The following is a 19,779-nucleotide window of genomic DNA, read 5'->3' on the forward strand; positions in this document are numbered from 1 at the left end:
GCACTTTGTTCTAGAACAGGCTTTTCAAAGGCTTTATTCCCCCCCATCCCAGATATCTGTGCTTCAGCCACCATCTTTGCAGTTGACTTCTCTCCCAGATTTCAATTTAGGATTCTTTATTTTTCCTCTTTTATAATGTTCAGGTTTAATTGCCATAAATAAATATTTAAAAGCAGCACTCATCAGAAACAGCTGTACAAATCTAATTAACCCCCCAATAACCGTGTCATTGTCTGCCACCATCTTTGAGATGAAAGAACACCTGTTGGTCATAAAACCATCCCTGAGGTGTTCAGGTTTTTATTTTGTAATTTAAAAAATATGAGAAATGATTACAATGAGCATTTAACAGAATATTTTACAGAAAAACAAAAAGACCATGTGGCTGGTTCAGGTCTGAAAACACCTCAAACACAAAGCTTCACAAAACAGGTGCAACTTACAAACTTTTGAGTTCATGTAATAAAACCCCATTTATAGGTTAAGCAGTGATGAACAGCCTGTTGGCAGTCTTGAGTCCTTGTGATGAGTTCAGAGTCTGTATGCTCTCCCATCCTGAAGCTTCAACAGTGCCCCCCCCCGGGTGTTTGACAGCCCTGATTCGAGTCCTTTCAAACGGCTGTGAGGAAAAGTCTGCTCGCTGGCTGCTGTCCAGAGGGACCGCTGACTTACACCCAATCAGGAGGAGGGAATCTGCTGTTTGTGGATCCACCGCTTCTTCAGCTTCTCTGCTTTGACTTTCTCCTTGGAGGCTGGAAGATCAGACCAATGAGAGCTTTAAAAAAGTGATTTACAACCCACAGCTTTCCAAATCAAACCTACGCCCTCTAATCGCCACACCTAGCTGTTCAGAACATAATGTTAAATACAGGTTGATGGTTTAAGATATGGACACTGCTTTCTTTAGTCATTCCTAGAAGAACCTTGAGAAAACTAAGCTGGATTTAACCCTTTAAACACCTTGGTGTCTACACTAATGTAAGTATTCAGACCCTTTGCTGAGCTGATGTTTGAAATGGTGATCAGGCACAGCCGGTTTGCTTTAATTATCTTGGTGGATTTGCCAGAAGATAAACTGCCAAAATCCAGGTGTGTGAAGCCTGCAGAGAATCAACCGTGTTTTGACCCGTCCTAACAAACCGTTTCGAAGAAACTGCATGAACATCGTGTGTGCCTGTAACCTAAAACCTTCTTGGGGCTTTAGATTCATTTTTTAATGTTTTACGGGTACAGCCAGTTTTTGGCTTTAGCCGGGGAGACCAAAGTCCTAACTGAAGGAGGTACTGCTACTTCAGGCATCTTGATGCCCATTTCATTGGTCACCAGAACATAAACGGTACCAAAGATCAAATGTGATTTAATAAAAAAAAAAAAGAAAAAAAAAAAAAAAAAAAAGATAAACCTCAAACTTACCAGGTTGAAAAAGCTCTTTTTGTTCACAAATTATACTTCTATCCACAAAGAATTTCATGGCAGTTCATACTATGAATACAGAAAGCAAATCATTTTTTAGAAAGCTACATCTTTACTGCTTTAATGAGTAAACCTGTTCGCCACCACATGGCTGAAGCTGCCGTGAACCTCACCTGTATGTATGCAGCAAAAACACGACTAGCTCACATTTCAGGGATTTTTATTCAGGCTTTGAGTGCCATCTCTTTTTTTTTTTAACTAACATTTCTGGGATAACTGAATAAATCTTCAATGCAAGTGTGAAAAAAAGCAAAACAAAACCGACTCAATATTTAATATTTCTTTCAAAGATTTCTCTGCAACTGTGTTTTTGTAGCTTATCTTTGGAAAACACATTGCAGCAACAGGAGTCGTAAATCTTATTCTGCTGTACGTACCCCAGTCTTTCTTGACAAACTGCACTGCAGCGCTTTTATTGCACCCCTTCTTGTTCTGGAGGGACAGCATCTCATTATCTGAAAGCAGACGAACACAAAGAGTAATAAATACACTGAGCTGAACGATGGGGCTGAAAGTCTGAAGACTGAAAGCTGCGAATGTCGCCACCGTCTCTGCAGCAGGAAGCCCGGGACAGCGAGCACCTCTTAGCGAGACGAGATGGGACGTCTCTGTAGCAAAGCTCAAATTGAGACAGATCATTGTCTTTACAGACTACTGCCACAGAGTGTAGCTTGCAGGTGTTAAATATAATCAAATATGGCATCAATCTGACATATGAGACAATAATTAAATTTCCTCAAGTCGGGAAATGGTGCTTTTTTTTTTTTTTTTTTTTTTTTTTAATAAAAACAGAAGAAGGCAAAATGTCCCAAAACTTAACCACTTTAGAGTGACAAACCATTCAATCATTACCTACATCTGTAGGTTATTATAGCTTTAATATCTGTACTGCAGCAGCAGGACATGATGTTTCATGATTTAGCTTCTGGGTCATTCCATCAATTTTCATGTTCCATTATTTCTGTAGCTGAAGACCGCTGGGGCAATGGTTGACACATCATTTAGCCCCGTGCATGAGACACACTGTTAAACTTCAGCTCTCTATCAAAAATCTGTCAACATATGAAAAAATATCAAATTTTCAAAACCTTAATTGTGTTACTACCAGACACCAAATCTCTCTAGGAAGGTCAAATGTCAGATTGTGTCTTTGTTTTTAAATATATCAATGAACTTGCATGAAAATACTTTCTTCCATGATGATTGATCAGAGTAGTTTTATGGTATATAGTACACCTCATATGTGGGGAATCTGTGTTATAAATATCAACCCTGTATCTCTGAATTTGTTCTTTCTACAGATCAAAAATGGCATCGCAGGCTGTGCTATCAAATACTGAAGCAAATCAAAGCTCTCGGAATTTGATGTTGGAACTTCAGCTGCACTTTTGAAATCCCATATTCCTGATATTTGACCTAAAAATATTTGAATGAGAGAGCTGAAGTAGTTCTTGAGATATAGCCATTTGAAAATGGCTCCACAGAAAACGCTGCTCAGAAAAGGCTTGAAACAGTAGAAAGCTAAAAATCTGTTAGTTTTCCTATGAAGAAGTATGTCACGCCCCCTGGATTTTTTTCAGGGAAATATGAGGTGGCCAGGCTGGAAGCTTTTTGTCCTCTGACATAACCTGTGTTTAAAAATAGGCTGTCAAACGTAATCATTCCACAGACATCACAAATGGCTGGAAAGCATCGTTCTCATGTCGCTGCATTGTATTTGAACCCGTGTCGATGGCGCCTGCTTACTTGTGGTCCTGCAGGTTCCCGGTCCATACAGTCTGGACTGGATGAACTCCAAGGCCGTCTGCTGCTGGAGTGACGTCAATGTTCGCTCCTTCGTCGTCGTCACCGTGTACTTCCCCTTCAGACTGAACATGAATTTAAGGAAGGGAAAAAAAGGAAAGGTGTTTGATCAGCTTCATTTTAGTGAGTAATGGTCAGGATCGGTTTGGTAATTCCTCAGTAACACCAGCATGTCCTTTCATAGAATCAAGAGGCTGACTCTGATCAGTGGGTCCAGCAGGCAGTGAAGTGCTTAGTAACAGGTTTAGATTATATAGTAGAGGAGCTCATTTTGTTGCACACAGAATTTCATCAATGAATTTAAGTTTCTCATCTACCAAAATTTTATTTGCAGAGAACTTTATGACATTAAAGAAAAATAATCAGCTGCTTCTTCAGCAAGTCTCGTCTCCTGCCAATGAACTCCAGCTCCACCATCGTGCACCAAAACTGGAGATGGTTTTCCTCATTCTGCTTTCTCATCTTGATGAGCTCTGTGCACATTAACCTGTTCTGGTTAGAATAACTCCGGATCTCCAGAATTGGGAAGAGAAACTCATGTGGATGGGCCGGGGCTAACAGGTCAACAGTGACTGACTTTTTTCAAAATAAGAGCAAGCAGTCATTCAATTACATAAAAAATTAATAGTTTCTGAGAATTTGTCTTAAACTACATACATTTTTGTTTCTATTTGTTCCTGGTAATGTCTAATGCACAAGCTGTTTGACAGGCTAACTAAACAGTAACAAAGAACCTGGAGGGTCTGCTCTGTGTATGAAAAACTCAATTAAATTTAAATAATTGAAAAACGACATTGACATACTTTCGGGCATCTGCCAATTTCCCGCTCCTCTTCTTTTTCTTCTTCTTCCCGTCTTCCTCTCCCTCCTCTTGACCTGGGTGAGGACAGGTTAAGTCACAGATCTGAAACTCATTCTGCTGCTCCACACAGCAGGGTCCAGCCTTTCAACAGCATCAGCTAAATGTTTAAGGATTTATTAAGAAAGCTTCTTTACCTTCATCTACAGACTGTTTCTGCTTCCTGGAGGAAAAAAAACAGGTTTGAGTGTTGATTGAAGTGGTGGAGAAAATGGTGAAAAATCCAAGATTTAGATGAGTAATCTTACTTTGAAGGGGCCGAGTCGATTTCCTCCAACACATCAGCCGATAAGAGTTTTCTTTTCTGTGGAAAAAACTGCATTAATTCAGTGGACAGTCTGAAACTACAGGTTCACACACTGACAGAAAAAAAAGGTGAAACAAAAACACTCTGGGTCTGGAACCACACCAGCAACTCCTACCTGAGCCAACACCAGCATGCCAACAATCTGATGCCTTTGTTTTGCCATTTGTTTAACTATTTTTTGTTTGTTTTTGTGCAGCATTAGGGTCACACTGACAGGCAGATAGAGGAACCTTTTATTTTTGTTGTGTTGCATTTTGAGTAAAAAGTTTAAACTGGTACAAAACATGTTCATCTTCATGGTTCGAAGTATTTGAAACTGTTTAAACGTGACGTGCATGCGCACACCTTCTGTTCCTGGAAGAGCTCCTGTCTCTTCCTCCTCTTCTCTTTTAGCAGCTCCTTTTCTCTGCAAACACAAAAGCATTTCATCAGTTTCACGGATAACCACGGCACAAACATACCACGGTACAGCTTCTCTTTAAGAAGCAAGAACACCAATGAGGCAGGAGACATGTCGTTACTGATCACGTCATCACATACTGTGATGGTGTTGTACTAAATTCTGCTCCCTCGTGTGTGAAAAAACTACAAAACCCGACAAACGCCTCGGAATAACGTACTGATACGTTCGTGGTGCTGGACAACACCACCTTCAAACGTTACCCCAGAGGTAAAATATACCTGACGTCACCGCGGCTGTAATTTATGGCAGAACAGTTACTGATGGCACAGGTGTGCCTAATAAAGAGGCCTTTGAGTGCGCGGTCCATCATGACACAGTGAGCGTACTCAAATAGCACCCAAAAATATAAACGTTGTGGACATAATTTTTGCTCAACTTCGCGCTGCGGATTTGAAACGTGCCCACGTACAAATCAAACTAATCTCTTACTATGAATTTAATCTCTTACTATGAATTTAATCTGTTCACTGGCTGAGAGACACGTAAATACGACAGATTTTGAATTGCGTTTGAGCTAACAGTCTCTGCACTGGTTAGCTAGCTGCTAGCTACCTTCTGGCCGTGTCCAGCGCCTGTTTCATGGTCCGCAGAGCTTCAGCTTTGGAGTCTTCAAAGGTCACCTCCTCTGGCGCCTCATCGTCGCTAGACTCCAGAGTCAAGCTGAAACTCTCCGTGCGTTTTTCGCTGTCCTCCGTCTTTGACGACGAACTCGTTTTCCCACGTTGTTTCTTCGCCATGTTGGCTAGCATGATGTCATCAGGCCGCGCCGCACACACCGTGACGCAAAATGAAATAGCCGCATTAAGAGGAGCCCAGGAAACAAACAGTCTATATAAATAAATGAATTAACGCCCTTTATACTATTATAAAAAGTTTTATTAGTTTGTATTTTTTATTTATTTTGTATTTTTAAAAAGTTATATTCGTTTTTGCAGAATGTCTTCCAACATCCATCCAAGCTTCCAGTTTATTTTTCACAAACACAAGTATACTGTTATACAAGTATAACACGCAATGAAATTATTTATTTTTAAATAATAGCCAATTAGCAGTCTAGGAGTGGATAATGAGTAGTGGGGATGGGCTTAGGTTGCAGTCTCATTAGTCTGATGGTTTGAGGGTAAAAGCTCCTCCTCATTCATCCTTTCAGAAGGGTCTCCCTGATGGCAGCATGGAGATCAGTCTGTTGTTAGAGTGGCAGGGATCATCTGCTATCATCCTGGTCCTGGATCTGCATCAGATTAGAATAGAAGACAGCGAAGTCACGCAGGACGGGATGCAAACCTGTGCCATCGGCACCACCACGTGGCATGCGTGTTCACCTGCTCTTCCATTGAGCCACCCAAGCGCTCATGAGTGCCTCTTTATTTTAAATCTACAAATGTTCTTATACAAACATTATTTGTTAAAATAGTGAATTTTCTGTGAATCAACTTATTTAACAGTTACTGATTTAATTAATTATTCTGTCTTTTGACAAACATCAAATCTTTACACTTTGGGGGATCGTTAACAATTATCTGTATACATATTTGATATGTGATTATTTAAAAACTAAAATAGAAACAATGACTGAAAGATGAAAAATGAAATGGTGTTTAAGAAAATGAGTCAGTGGAACCAACTGGAACTATATTACCACAACTTAAAATGCTCAACATATTTAATTGTACTCAAAACAGCTGAGTTAGGACTTCAACAATTCATTTTTAATTCTATTTAATTTATGGGTGTTAAGCATATTTTGTTAATAGGGCAAAGCCATGTTTATCAGCATCCAATTAGACATGCATGATGTGATGACGTCAGTGTCCATGCAGGTGCCCACGCGCACCACTACCTTGTATATGTTTTTTGAATAAACGGCTGAGTACGCAGCATGAAGAATGCCAGCCAACGGAGAAGATGTTGTCGAGTGTTTCTCTTATGCTAAGTTAGCCAAGTAAAGTTGTTCACTGTGTAACCTAAGTAAAACGCAAGTGCTGCTACGCAGGGATGGCGAATATCCCCACAATGGGAATGAGTGGCTACAACTTTTCAGCAGATTAAGTTAAATGAACTTGCTTCTTTTATTAAGATATACTGTTAAGTTTTATAGTGTGGGCAAAAAAATCAGGCAGAGCCAAGTCGAAATTTTGAAAAAATAAGTGACTTATGTACAAAAAAAAAAACAGTGGCGGAAACAAGCTTCATGGATTCATCTTTATGTTTTTTTTTATTTATTTTTTTTTATTTTATTTTGTAATATCTGGAGAAAAATGTTAATTATCTCCAGTGTAACTCGTGCTTTTACTTTGAAAGTACAACAGGAAAACCCGTCCTCCTTATTCCAGCCAGCACCGCAGCTGTTATCATTTAACGGACCTCCGGGATCTCCAAGCACGATGCACCAACTTCTGCTCGTGTTTGTGGCCGCTGCTGGGGCCTCTGTCTTCGGCCTCCCGCGGCTGGATGCGTCCCGGGCGGACGGGCCCTGCGTCGCCCCGCTGCAGTGGGAGGGAAGGTGGGTTGTGTACGACCACAGCACCGGCAGGAACAGCCGAGCCGCCGTCTCCTACGATGGCCTGAACCAGAGGATCCGAGTCCTGCAGCAGCATAAGAAGCACACCCCATGTCAGAGGTGAGACCAGTAAATAAACACGTTGTTGAAGAGCGTGCGTTTTACTGCTGCACGCAGTTAGAGTGAGGACTTAATGCAAAACAAGCTGCAGCTGTAAATAATCTCCAACCCGGCTCATATTCATCTGCAGTATTGTTTTTCTCCATAACCTCATCAGAAATACAATACTGTACTGTTTTTTACAAATCTGGCAACCCAAAAGTTGCTTGAACTGATTACTATAAAGCTTCACTGTATAAAAAAGTTTTTTTTTTAATCTTTCATAACAATAAGAAGAAAATTATATATAATTATAGTATAATTAATAAATAAAATAAAGATTAGCAGTAGTGATAAAGACCTGGTATGATTCCAGACACACAGTCTGCTCTGTTTTAAAAGGCTTTATTCACAAAATGGTAACCCAAAACTTGACTGTGTTATAAAAAGGGTCTTAAATACTGTTTGAATTTGCTCCACTCACACACACACACACACACCCCGACCCTCTCTGTCAGCTGCCTTTTTTCAGCGCACACTGAGTTGTGTTAGTTGCAGCTGCAGCGTTACACAAAGCCTCAGCCTGGACTAAAGTTTGCAGTTGTGAAATATTCTCTGGCTGGTAAACAAGGACGCAACCTGCTTATCGACTTTGGATTGTTTGGTCTGCGCACAGCAAAGAACAGCAGCCTGACAAAAGTACGTGGACACCACCATCCTCATCGTCTCAGATCCAGTGTGAAGGGAAATGTTCATGTGCTATGTGCTGTAATTAAACTTAAAGAGAGACTTCATAAGACAGACAAACAATACTTTAAAAACCCTGAATTGAAATCTGGTGGAAAATTCTCGTACAGTGCTGATGGTGGTTCAGGTGCAGCTTCCAGGGAGAAAGAAGTCTTTAAAACCTTATTTTGTTTAAACGGCATCAAGGGTTTCAAGTGCTGTTTTATTCTATACATGCAGTTTTTACATCCTGGTGCCCATTCAAATTAAAATCAATATGCATAATACTTCAAACTGTCTACCCAAATAAGTGTCCCATATTTTCAGTGCGTGAGAACTTGAAGTGAGAACTGCGATGTTAGCCGCTGGTTTTGGATTCTGCAATTTGAATGTTGTACGTTTTGGCCACTGGCAGGTAGGTTTTCTGCAGCCAGGAGTGACCACGTTTGGATGAGTGTGTGCAGTGTTAAGTTATCACATGGAGCTAGGAACTTTGGTTAGGAAGCTGCATCCATAAAGTGTTCCGATCACTGCTTAATCAGTGCAAAGATGCCTGCGGCTGAACACCTGCCAGTTAAAGCAGCCACACCCCACTGGTATCAACAAATCACCTCTGTAGAGCTCTTATGGAGGGGGAAACTATCCATAGTGACCAAAACTGCCCATGGACTCCCCAGTTGAACATGGGGAGTCTTCAGGGACTGACTCACCTTTGGAGCCAGCTTCAAGTGGACATTTGAGGAACTACAGTTTTTGACATTGACTTCATTTTTCAGTTCTGTTGGTGAGACTTTTACTGTCGATACAAGCTTCACAATCCCCTCCAAACTCCTCTTTAACTTCTTTGTTTCAGGTTTTTTGAGTACATCTACTTGTATCAGAGCATGGTGATGTTCCAGATTGACCAGAAGACGAAGGAATGCTCAAAGATCGCTCTGACTGAAGCCTGGGATCCCTTCGACATCCCTGACAACTCCACCTTCGAGGACCAGTACTTCATCGGCGGCCCCGGGGACAACATTGAGGTTCAGGAGTGGTCGGACAGGAAGCCGGCACGCAAGCGTAAGTCTGAGTTTTTAATGCCGCGCCCACGGCTTTGTGCCCGGTGAAATATGACGATCGAGGCTGGTCAAAAGCTAGAGGAAATACTGGTTAATTACTGTAAAGCAGTGATTTGCCTGAGAAAAAGAAAACTAATCAGCAGCTACTTTGAATAATTCTCAGATGAGTTGTCATAACGTTGCTTTCTCTCAGTGGAGGTGGATACAGAGGAGCTGGTTACAGTTTGTGTTGCTGCTCCTCACTCATTCAGATCTAAATTCAGCACATCATGCAGCTGCTTTATAATAAGAATGAATCCTTTCACTCTGGTTCCTTCTTTCATGTCTGGCAGGTTTTATTGAATTATGAGAGTGAATGCAGTGTCTAAATTACTTCTTTTCCACTCTTTTCCATTTTACATCCCGTCTTTGGAGAACTGGCCCACATTTTGTCTGGTTTGAGAACCAGTTATTACTTGGCATTACTAGTACACAGTATTGTGCAAAAGTCTTGGGCCATTTCTTTATAATAATAATTTTGCTAGGAAAATGGTAAATAGGTGCAAACAAATGGAAATTCAGCATATAAGGCAAAAACTGAGTTTGTACAATTCTAATGAGCTTGAAAATCGTCTTTAGGAATAGTTCTCCAGGCTTCTGGAAGCTCTTCTTTGGATCTTGGCTGCTTTTTGTTCAGTTCACTGTTCACTGCTTCAGTAATGCTGAAGGGCTCCGGGGAGGCCAGTCCATGACTGATAGGGCTTTATTGTGTGTTTTAATATCTAGGTATGCTTTTACTGCATTGTCTGTGTTTGGGATCATTGTCGTGCTGAAAAATTAATTCGCTGCCAATCAGATGCTTTCCAGATGGTATTGTGTGGTAGATCAAAATCTGATGGTGCTTTTCTGTGTTCATAATTCCATCAATTTTGTTTTTTTAATTTTAATATACTGACTTTCCTCAAATTTTTCAAGGACACTGCACACCCTGCTGAGATGTGGCTAATAGCTCTATTTCATGCCTGTCAAACTGTGTTATCTTTGACACTTTTGTAGCTTTAAGTAAAGAAATTGAAACAAATGATGTTTTTGCCTAAAGAAACAATTTAATGTTGGTTCTTTGTTAGACAACACTGCTTCATTCCTTGAGCTAGCTGCCTTTTTATGCTTGAATGATTCATACATCAGTGTTAAGTAGCTTCCTCTGAAAATGGCCACAAGGACTAGACTGAAAATGAGTGTAAAAGCAGCCAATGTCCAAAGAAACACTTTTAAAGACCTTCAGAAAACCTGGAGAAAAATTGCTCAAGACCACTTAAAATATTACAAAACAATTTGTTCCTCAAGAGCAAAATATAAAAGAAATGAGTGTTTTCAGTGGCTTTAGGAGGGGTTGCTCCAAATTCTCCAATGATTTGCAGATGCAGCCCAGCACGATTTTCTTCCAACATCAGTAACCCCAACACCCTTGTCTGAAGGTGACGTACTTCTCATAAGGCGCTGAGGCAGAACCGGCACCTCATCAGGTGATAACAGATATTTCAGCTGCAGTAACATCTCCTTGTCTCTCCACCAGATGAGACCTGGGTGGGTATTTACACCATGAAGGACTGCTACCCAGTGCAGGAGACCTACACGAGGAACAGCAGTGTCACCACCTCCACCCGCTTCTTCAGCCTGCAGCTGGGAATCACCGATCCCAATGTCTTCACCCCACCGAGCACCTGCCAATCGGCCCGGCCTGAGAGGATGGGTAACCTCAAGTGCTGAGACCTCACCACATCTCACCTTTGACCTTAGAAGCTAAACTGCAGTTTGGGTCTTAAAACGCTTCCTTGTTTATTCTTTCACTACTGTAGTGTGCTGAAATTTTAATATCTGTACTGCTACAGTCCAGGGGTTCCCAGACTTTGGGTCAGGCCTGTCCAAAAGCTCAGAAGATCAAATCTGAATGATTTTAAGATGATTTATGGGAACTAAAAATTACTGTTCTGTTGAAACCTGTGCTCATTTTTTAATCTTTGATTTCACTGTGAAATTTGGGATGCTTGGATGAGAAACATCATCTGTACTCACAGCTAAAACTGTCAGATAAATACAGTGGGGAAAAAAGGCTGTTTCTGTCTGAAATGATGAAAGTAGCATGAATGGAAATACTCGGTACAGTAACCTCAAAACTGGATTTAAGTACAACACTTTAATAATTCCATGATGTAACTTCCTGTCACTTTCAGCTGTTTCAAATAAACATCATTTTTTGTGTCATCACTCGGAGTCTGACGATAACCTTTTGCAATAAAATTAATCCCATTACATTTTTTTTTATTTACAAACACAAAATAAAACATAGACTTTTAATTTTAACATCTTCAAATAGAACAGTGGAGAGTAAATTGTACTGATCACAGGGGCTGGTTGAGGTTGCAGACTTTGTCTTGTCTGCTGTTCTGTAGAATCAGAATGTTTTGCTGATTTGATAAAATCTCACCTGTCAGGATCAGTTAGCATGCCAGCTGCACCAGAACAAACTGACTCTCGGCTCCCCTTTTCAAAGCCTATCAAGTCCAAACTACCAGTTTGGGGTTCATCTGTCTATGAATTTTTTTTACTTTCAATTTTAAATCTATCCCCCACAGCACCACACAATAAGAAATGTAAGGATGTATACCTGAGCAGTAAATTACTTCCCTTATTTTATACAGAATTTCTAATGACAGTTTTTTTTTCTCTTTAATGTAGTCACTGTGTTGTTTCCGTGTCGATTTATCAATTACAAAATACAGAAATAGAAATAGTGATGCATGAACTCTTGATGCTCCAACTATGCTGCAAAAAGAAACCTTGTGCATGAGGAACTGTCAGGGGTGGACGTTACAGACTGATCCTTAAAGTCAGTACTCAACTTTTTATCATTATAGAATCATAAATGTGACCTGATCTGGCAAAATGAGTCATTAGTCGCAAGGGCTGATTCTTAGATACAGGTCAAATATACAGGAATGAATTGAAAAGATCGATTTAAAAAATATTTTTTTTGAAAGAAAAACATCTCTACTATCAACTCCCGAAGTTTCAGAACCAAGAAATCACTAAAGAAATTTCACCTTTACGTGAGGGTACCTCGTCTCCACTATCAAACGTTAGCTGCAATTATCTTAAAAAAAATACCGGATTTTGTCCATTATTTTGCTTTCTGGGAAAACCCCGTCAATGAGGCATCCCAGCGGAATCGCTCCTGTCTAAATATGCAAAGCAATTTTAATAATGACATCACTGGTAGCCAATGAGAGCACTCAAATCAAGTACGCAACATGTAAACAGTCTCTCCTCCTTGTGTCTGTGTAGATTCTCAGTTATCCAGGTCATAGTAGTCTCTGGAGCTTGAAAAAGGCGACTGGACTTCTTTTTGTTTCTTGAAGACGTTTCACCTCTCATCCGAAAGGCTTCTTCAGTTCTCAACCAAATGGTGGAGAGACCCAGGTATTTAAACCCCTGTGGGCGTAGTCCCCTGGAGGTGGTTATGACCCTCTATTGATCATGTGCTTGAACACATGTGCCCAGGTGTGAAGGGGGCGTGGGTCCCCTTCACACCCTACGTAAATTTCAAACTCTGCAAACCAAGGCATACCATTCATCTGTTAACAAACAGGACGACACGATAAGCAATGGAAACCAAGGAAAGTGGGTGAAGAACCTATCAGACAGGGTCCTCACCAAACCAGAAGAAAATGTGCTAGCCAAAGGACTCAACTTTGCCATAGCCCCACAACAGCTTCCTATAGTAGACCTCATCACAGCAACAGAAACCGCTATAAGAAATAACAAACTTTCTCATCCTGTAGCAGAACAGATCAGGATGAAAGTTTCAGCCACTCTCTCCAGTGCAAGACTTCCTCCATCCAACCTCACCATTCAGGAGAAGAAGGCCATCACAGCCCTAAGCAAGGATCAAAACATCACCATACTGCCAGCCGACAAGGGGAGGTGCACGGTTGTGCTGAATTCATCGGATTACCACAACAAAATTACTACACTCCTCAGTGACAACAATACTTATGAGGTCTTGAGACGTGATCCCACAAGCAACTACAAGAAAAAAGTTGTTTGCTGCCTGCAACAACTTGAAAAGGAAAAAGCCATTGACCGCCCCACTTACTACCGCCTGTACCCTGGAGAAGCCACTCCATGCATTTATGGACTCCCAAAGATCCACAAAGAAGGAGTCCCACTTCGACCCATTATCAGCAGTATAAATTCGGTCACCTACAACATTTCCAAACACCTCGCCACCATCTTATCACCGCTTGTTGGCATCACACCCCACCACATTGAAAACTCTACAGATTTTACTAACAAGGTCCAGAATCTTGTACTGGATCCAGATGAAACCATGGTGTCCTTTGATGTGGTTTCACTTTTCACTTGCATACCTACAACTGAGGCAGTGGAGACCGTCAGAAGACGACTACAGGAAGACGATTCCTTACTGAACAGAACCAGCCTCACCCCAGATCAGATTTGTGCACTTTTAGATCTCTGCCTTACCACAACATATTTTAAATACAATGATGGATTCTACAGACAGAAGCATGGATGTGCCATGGGCTCCCCAGTGTCTCCCATTGTAGCCAACCTTTACATGGAGGAAGTGGAAAGTAAAGCTCTTGGTTCTTTCAAAGGGATGGCACCTAGCCACTGGTACAGATATGTAGATGACACCTGGGTCAAAATCAAAACCCAAGAAGTAGAAGCCTTCACTCGTCACATTAACTCAGTGGATAAATACATACGTTTTACCAGGGAGGACACCAGAGATAACAAGTTACCATTCCTGGACTGTGCGGTGCTTATCGAGGAAGATGGAAGCCTCAACATTGAAGTTTACCGGAAGCCCACACACACAGACCAGTATCTCCTCTTTGACTCCCACCACCCTCTGGAACACAAACTTGGGGTGATCAGGACCCTACAACACCGTACGGAAAGTGTTCCCTCTAAGGCAGAAGGGAAGCATAAGGAACACACACACATTAAGAAAGCCCTCAAAACATGCGGTTACCCCAACTGGGCCTTCATCAAATCAGCTAAGATGCACAGGAATGAAGGCCAAACACAAACTACAGAGAATAGGAAGGACAAGAGGAACAACATTGTCATCCCATATGTGTCAGGCTTGTCAGAGAAACTCAGAAGAATTTTCTCCAAGCATGACATCTCAGTATACTTCAAACCAAGTCACACCCTAAGACAAAAACTGGTTCATCCCAAGGACAAACCCGCCAAACACAAGATCAGCGATGTAGTGTATGCTGTTCAGTGCAGTGAAGAGTGCTCGGACCTCTACATTGGTGAAACCAAACAGCCTCTTCACAAACGAATGGCACAACATAGAAGAGCCACTTCGACAGGACAAGATTCAGCAGTACATCTGCATCTGAAGGAAAAAGGGCACTCTTTTGAGGATGCCAATGGCCACATTTTGGACAGGGAAAACAGATGGTTTGAAAGAGGAGTGAAAGAAGCCATCTATGTCCACTGTGAACAACCATCATTGAACAGAGGAGGTGGATTACGTCACCAACTTTCCCCCGCTTACAGTGCTGTCCTGAGCTCCCTTCCCAGACGTCTCAACCCCCATTCACACCTTTGTTCCAGTGACCTCAATAGGCCACAGGAAACAATGGAGCGGAGTCCTAAGTTGGTTTCAACTGAAACCACTGATTAAATATGACCCACGCCCCCTTCACACCTGGGCACATGTGTTCAAGCACATGATCAATAGAGGGTCATAACCACCTCCAGGGGACTACGCCCACAGGGGTTTAAATACCTGGGTCTCTCCACCATTTGGTTGAGAACTGAAGAAGCCTTTCGGATGAGAGGTGAAACGTCTTCAAGAAACAAAAAAGAAGTCCAGTCGCCTTTTTCAAGCTCCAGAGACTCTCCTCCTTGTTGCCGAGATCATCTCGTGAACCCGGAAATGACCCGTAATACAGCGTACTGATTGGTTCCGGCGTCGGCGCACGGTGCATTATGGGACAGCATAATTAATGGCTGGAGTTGAACGGAGTTTTGGGCATGATGGAATTTTGATGGAAAAAAGTGAATTCCTGCGATATTTATGATCTTCTTTTTTATAAACTGATTGGTAATTCTTTGGTGGAAAAACAGAGATTCGTCAGTGTGATATATATATAGATAATGTCTGTGTCCAAAGAGCGTAGCGTTTTGAACTCGTTCGCTGGTCTGGGTTTGTGCAGCCTGCGCTCAGCTGCTGCTCAGCGTGAATGGACTGATTTAGTCACCGGTTACTTCGTTTCTGAGGGGGCGGTACCTTCATCAGAGTCCGAAAATGAAGACAGTGACTGTGAAAGTTTGTTTAGTGACCCGACAAAGCCTGTGTGGAGTGGGCTAAAAGGTGAACATGTAGTAAATACTGACGTTGCACAGCCCAGTCACAGTGTAGGGATAGATATAGAAGTAGAATTGCATCATGATGATGATGATGATGGGGATGAGGATGACGATGAGGTGCTGCATCCTCTTACAGACTTAAATAAGGTTGATAGAGTTTTAGAGCACAGCCAAGCAGTACGCTTTGTAAGTGGCAGTGAAGACAATGAGAGTGAATTTAAAAAAGATCCGTGACTTCGTGTGCAAAGGCTGCAGACTTTACAATGGAGGGTCGTGTATTCGTTCGTTTGAGGAAGAATTCATCCTGGGTCTTCGCGTCAACATGTCGTCACTTTCCGACTTTGAAAAGGATCTTATTCTTCTCGGAAAAATAAGCTGCCACTTCCAGAACACAAAGTTGACCCAGTCGACGAAACAGAAAACTAAGACAGAACGTCAGCATCAGAGGACGGAGCACTACGTTAATGGAACTCGTGTTTGTCGGGAAGCTTTTAAATTTCTTCACTGGTATGTGCTTTTGTTTTCATTTTTTCTTAACTTTAAATCTTTATTTATTTATTTATTTTAGATTGTAAAAACTATTTTTTTTATTTCAGTATCAGCCAAAACAAACTCACAGCACTTCTCAAGCATTACAAGGAATTTGGCTTGACTCCACGAGTAAAGAAGTCTGGAGGTCGTCGGCGGGCAGAAAAGAGGCTTCTCACTCATGAGGACATCTGTCTGCCACAAAGACCTCCTGATGTAAATCCTCCTGGTCTGGATGCAGAACAGCAGGATTACCTGTTCGAAAACATTTGTGAACATACGAAGGATATTTCTTGCCCAAAGCCGGCTACAGCAGCAGAGAGAAGAGACACCACTGACATGACTGACAACACCAATCAGGCACCTGCTGCGCAGCCAAAGAAAAGGGTACGTGCTCAAAAGTGATGGACTCTAAAGTGATGCCTGTGTTGTCTTGGATTAGTGAATCAATGATCTGAATGTGTTTTTGTGGAACTGTCTCTTGGCCAGTGTTTTGATGTTTGGTAGTAAAGCATGCTGTAATATGGTGGGCTGGTTGATTATGTCAGGAGTTCTCCAGTGTTCAGAGTTCACGCTCTCACAGCTTAAAATTGTTAATTCAATCTTGAATTTAAATTCTGACTCTAAATGTCGTGTCCCCCCTCTCAGGAGAGAGCATGTGAGTCACTGAAACCTTCAGTGAGCACTGTTGGTTTCAGTTCCTCTGTAACCAATGCTATAAGGTTGCAAAGGTGTAGCGCTGACTAGTTTTACCCATCATGAGATGTTTCTTGTGTCTGGTAACCAGGAGAGGAACTCCAGTCTGGACCAGCAGGATGCAGAACTTCCTCAGATTAAAGAGGAAGAAGTCTGCAGCAGTCAGGACGGAGAGCAGCTTGTAGTGAAGCAGGAGACTGATGACATCATCGTCTGCACCGGGGAAGAGAGGCTCAAACTGCTGGATAACACCTGGAAACCGGAAATAAACTTACGCAGTGTAGGTATGTAAACCTGTAATGGTCTTAATAAAAAGTGACTGTGACTCATGGAGGAAACTAATCAGAGTTAAAGTTACATTAATTTATTTACCACAGAATGCATTTAAGCACCAACTGAAATGTGCAGCATTAATGCATCTGTTTTGTAAACTGTCAGCATTAATGTTAAACTTAAACTTTGTATCAGTAAAGGGGAAACAGAAAAATTCAGACTCTAGAGTTTGGATTTTACTGCAGCATTTTGTCCAGTCTGAATACAGTACTTTACATATTGAACCTAAATCATTTTTTCTTTTGCTTTGTCTTTATTTTTACTGTTGAAAGTTACTAAAAGTTTAATTGGCTAAAACTAAAAGGATCCAGCTGAGGTCTGTTGGTGAGAAGACAAAAACAACTGAAAATGAGATGATTCTGAACTAACAGCTGATCTGCTTCATTTAGTGATGGGAATCACATTTTTGCTGGTACACTCTAACTGCTGAAACAGAAGTGATGTGATCACCTGATGGTCAGTCTGTGGGAACTGCAGAAACACTGAGTCCGCTCTGATTGCACAGCTGTGTTAGTGCTGCTGCTTCGTCTTCATAAAGTCTCTGCTGCTCGTTTCTCCACCAAATTACAGTCACACAAATGTTGATTTTGGGGGGGGGGGGGGGGGGGGGGGGGGGGCACAGGGGAGAGATCTCACCAGTGTTTTGAACTCATGCATTAAGGTTCCTAACATAAAATACATGACAGCAGAGAAATAGCTGAGAAAAAACACTGTTACATGACTTAGTGAGATCAGGTACTTTTTTACACTCAAAATACGATTATGAGGTCATATAACCACTGAACTCTTTCTGACATAATTTCACTGGCATATGTGAGTGACCTGCTAATGATTAAAATGATATATTTTCGCTGTTTTCCTGTCATTTTTGTCCTTTCAGACCTCCCACAACAACATGACTGTAAGGAGGAGGTTTTTACAGGCCAGCAGGTCTGCAACCAGGAGAGGAACTCAAGTATGAACCAGGAGGATCCAGAACCTCCACAGATTAAAGAGGAACAGGAGGAACCCAGCACCGGTCATATACTGAAGCAGAAAATTGATACCTTTATGGTGACTCCTGCTTATAAGGAACAGGAAAGCAGTGGATCAGAACCAAACAGGGAGCAGCTCCTTTCTCCAAAATCAGAGAGCCAAGATCAGGAAGACTGCAAGCATGTGGACTCAGATCATCTCACGATGGGTAAAAGCAGTGAGCTCTCCCAAGACCTTCGCAACCTTATTGTTGCAAAACATACTGATGGCATTGGTTACAGAAGAATTTCTAAACTACTGAAGGTTCCAGTGAGCACTGTCGGGGCCATAATCCGGAAGTGGAAAGAACATCATTTCACCGTAAACCGGCCACGAACAGGTGCTCCCCGCAAAATTTCAGACAGAGGAGTGCAAAGAATCATCAGAAGAGTTGTCCAAGAGCCGAGGATCACCTGTGGAGAGCTGCAGAAAGACCTGGAATCAGTAGGTACAATTGTTTCAAAGAAAACAATAATTAATGCACTGAACCGCTATGGTAAGACAATGATCCCAAACACACAGCCAAGGACACTGTCAGTTGGTTTCAGAGAAAGAAAGTAAATCTGCTAGAATGGCCCAGCCAATCACCTGACCTCAATCCAAATGGAAATCTATGGAAGAAGTTCAGAGCTCATAGAAGGAGCCCACGGAGCCTTCAGAAGTGTTTGTGTGGAAGAATGGGCCAAAATCACACCTGAGCAACGCATGTAACTAGTTTTTCATCACCAACAAAGGCTTTTGTACAAAGTATTAAAGTGTTCAGTACTTTTTCCCTGTGTCATTTCTCATAGTTACACATAATTTATGGACAACTATGGTTTGATTTAGACCTCAGTGCAGTGTTTAAAACTGTTGTCCATAATATCTTATTACAGAGATTAGAAGATACCATGGGTATTAAAGGCCTGGATGACCTCTAATGACCTGCTTCTAAATTCAGATAAAACTGAAGTTCTTGTACTCGGCCCCACAAACCTTAGAAACAGTGACGGATTGATGACTGAATGATTCATACATCAGTGTTAAATAGTTTCCTCTGAAAATGGCCAGGTACAAGGACTAGACCGAAAATGAGTGTAAAAGCAGCCAATTTCCAAAGAAACACTTTGAAAGACCTTCAGAATTATTGCTCATGACCACTTTTTTAAAAAAATTACAAAACAATTTGCTCCTCAGGAGCAAAATATAAAAGAAATGAGTGGTTCCTCAAAACTTTTGCGCAGTACTGTAATTTTGGTAATTTCTGTGGTAAAAATAAAAATAAGATGGTGTTCAGAGTCTGTGGGCTGCTCCTGCCAGTTAAATTTCTTGTGGCAGCCCCAGTCATAGTCAGTGACATCAGTGCTTTCCTGCAGTTTTGTGGGCCTGTGGCAGGGCCAGCTGTTTGAACCCAGTACCCATCTCCTTTTGGTGGAAACACTTGGAGCCGATTTTAGATTAGGCAGTGGAACAGCGTCTGTGGAAATGAGGTAAAAATAACTGGTTCAACAGTTAGAACAACTATTGTCATTGGCTTTAGGAGGG

The 19,779-nt window shown here is 41.6% G+C and overlaps 3 protein-coding genes across 4 annotated transcripts; 2 read left to right on the plus strand and 1 right to left on the minus strand.

Moving 5' to 3' along the window:
• Positions 1-244: 244 nt before the first annotated feature.
• Positions 245-5,663, minus strand: nol7 (nucleolar protein 7). Its single transcript, XM_030752002.1, has 8 exons — positions 5,458-5,663; positions 4,788-4,848; positions 4,384-4,439; positions 4,273-4,298; positions 4,080-4,152; positions 3,220-3,341; positions 1,851-1,928; positions 245-752 (listed from the first exon to the last, which is right to left on the minus strand). Exons 1-8 carry the CDS (start codon positions 5,652-5,654, stop codon positions 679-681), a joined length of 687 nt encoding a protein of 228 aa, XP_030607862.1. The 5' UTR covers positions 5,655-5,663; the 3' UTR covers positions 245-678.
• A 1,560-nt stretch (positions 5,664-7,223) lies between these two features.
• Positions 7,224-11,538, plus strand: epdr1 (ependymin related 1). Its single transcript, XM_030752007.1, has 3 exons — positions 7,224-7,525; positions 9,084-9,292; positions 10,847-11,538. The coding sequence occupies exons 1-3, from the start codon at positions 7,290-7,292 to the stop codon at positions 11,038-11,040; spliced, it is 639 nt and encodes a 212-aa protein (XP_030607867.1). The 5' UTR covers positions 7,224-7,289; the 3' UTR covers positions 11,041-11,538.
• A 3,779-nt stretch (positions 11,539-15,317) lies between these two features.
• LOC115795833 (uncharacterized) lies at positions 15,318-18,981 on the plus strand. 2 transcript variants are annotated; one of them, XM_030751944.1, is made up of 4 exons: positions 15,318-16,191; positions 16,281-16,599; positions 17,000-17,192; positions 18,122-18,981. In XM_030751944.1, the coding sequence occupies exons 1-4, from the start codon at positions 15,890-15,892 to the stop codon at positions 18,814-18,816; spliced, it is 1,509 nt and encodes a 502-aa protein (XP_030607804.1). In that variant the 5' UTR covers positions 15,318-15,889; the 3' UTR covers positions 18,817-18,981. The 2 variants fall into 2 exon arrangements, with proteins under 2 accessions (XP_030607804.1, XP_030607805.1); XM_030751945.1 differs by having other exon boundaries at positions 17,000-17,188.
• Positions 18,982-19,779: the final 798 nt, after the last annotated feature.

Source organism: Archocentrus centrarchus, chromosome 17, assembly GCF_007364275.1.
Source record: "Archocentrus centrarchus isolate MPI-CPG fArcCen1 chromosome 17, fArcCen1, whole genome shotgun sequence".
NCBI classification, from domain to species: Eukaryota; Metazoa; Chordata; class Actinopteri; order Cichliformes; family Cichlidae; genus Archocentrus; species Archocentrus centrarchus.

What these genes read in the sequence shown, in the direction of transcription:
- nol7 (XM_030752002.1), bottom strand. Translation starts at nt 5,654, where the DNA reads ATGCTAGCCAACATGGCGAAGAAACAACGTGGGAAAACGAGTTCGTCG. An exon ending in ATCGACTCGGCCCCTTCAAA is followed by an intron (nt 4,299 to 4,383) that starts GTAAGATTACTC and finishes TTTTTCCTCCAG; the next exon opens with GAAGCAGAAACAGTCTGTAG. An exon ending in GAAACAGTCTGTAGATGAAG is followed by an intron (nt 4,153 to 4,272) that starts GTAAAGAAGCTT and finishes GTCCTCACCCAG; the next exon opens with GTCAAGAGGAGGGAGAGGAA.
- epdr1 (XM_030752007.1), top strand. Translation starts at nt 7,290, where the DNA reads ATGCACCAACTTCTGCTCGTGTTTGTGGCCGCTGCTGGGGCCTCTGTC. An exon ending in AAGCACACCCCATGTCAGAG is followed by an intron (nt 7,526 to 9,083) that starts GTGAGACCAGTA and finishes TCTTTGTTTCAG; the next exon opens with GTTTTTTGAGTACATCTACT. An exon ending in CAGGAAGCCGGCACGCAAGC is followed by an intron (nt 9,293 to 10,846) that starts GTAAGTCTGAGT and finishes TCTCTCCACCAG; the next exon opens with ATGAGACCTGGGTGGGTATT.
- LOC115795833 (XM_030751944.1), top strand. Translation starts at nt 15,890, where the DNA reads ATGAGAGTGAATTTAAAAAAGATCCGTGACTTCGTGTGCAAAGGCTGC. An exon ending in GCTTTTAAATTTCTTCACTG is followed by an intron (nt 16,192 to 16,280) that starts GTATGTGCTTTT and finishes TTTTTATTTCAG; the next exon opens with TATCAGCCAAAACAAACTCA. An exon ending in AATAAACTTACGCAGTGTAG is followed by an intron (nt 17,193 to 18,121) that starts GTATGTAAACCT and finishes TTGTCCTTTCAG; the next exon opens with ACCTCCCACAACAACATGAC.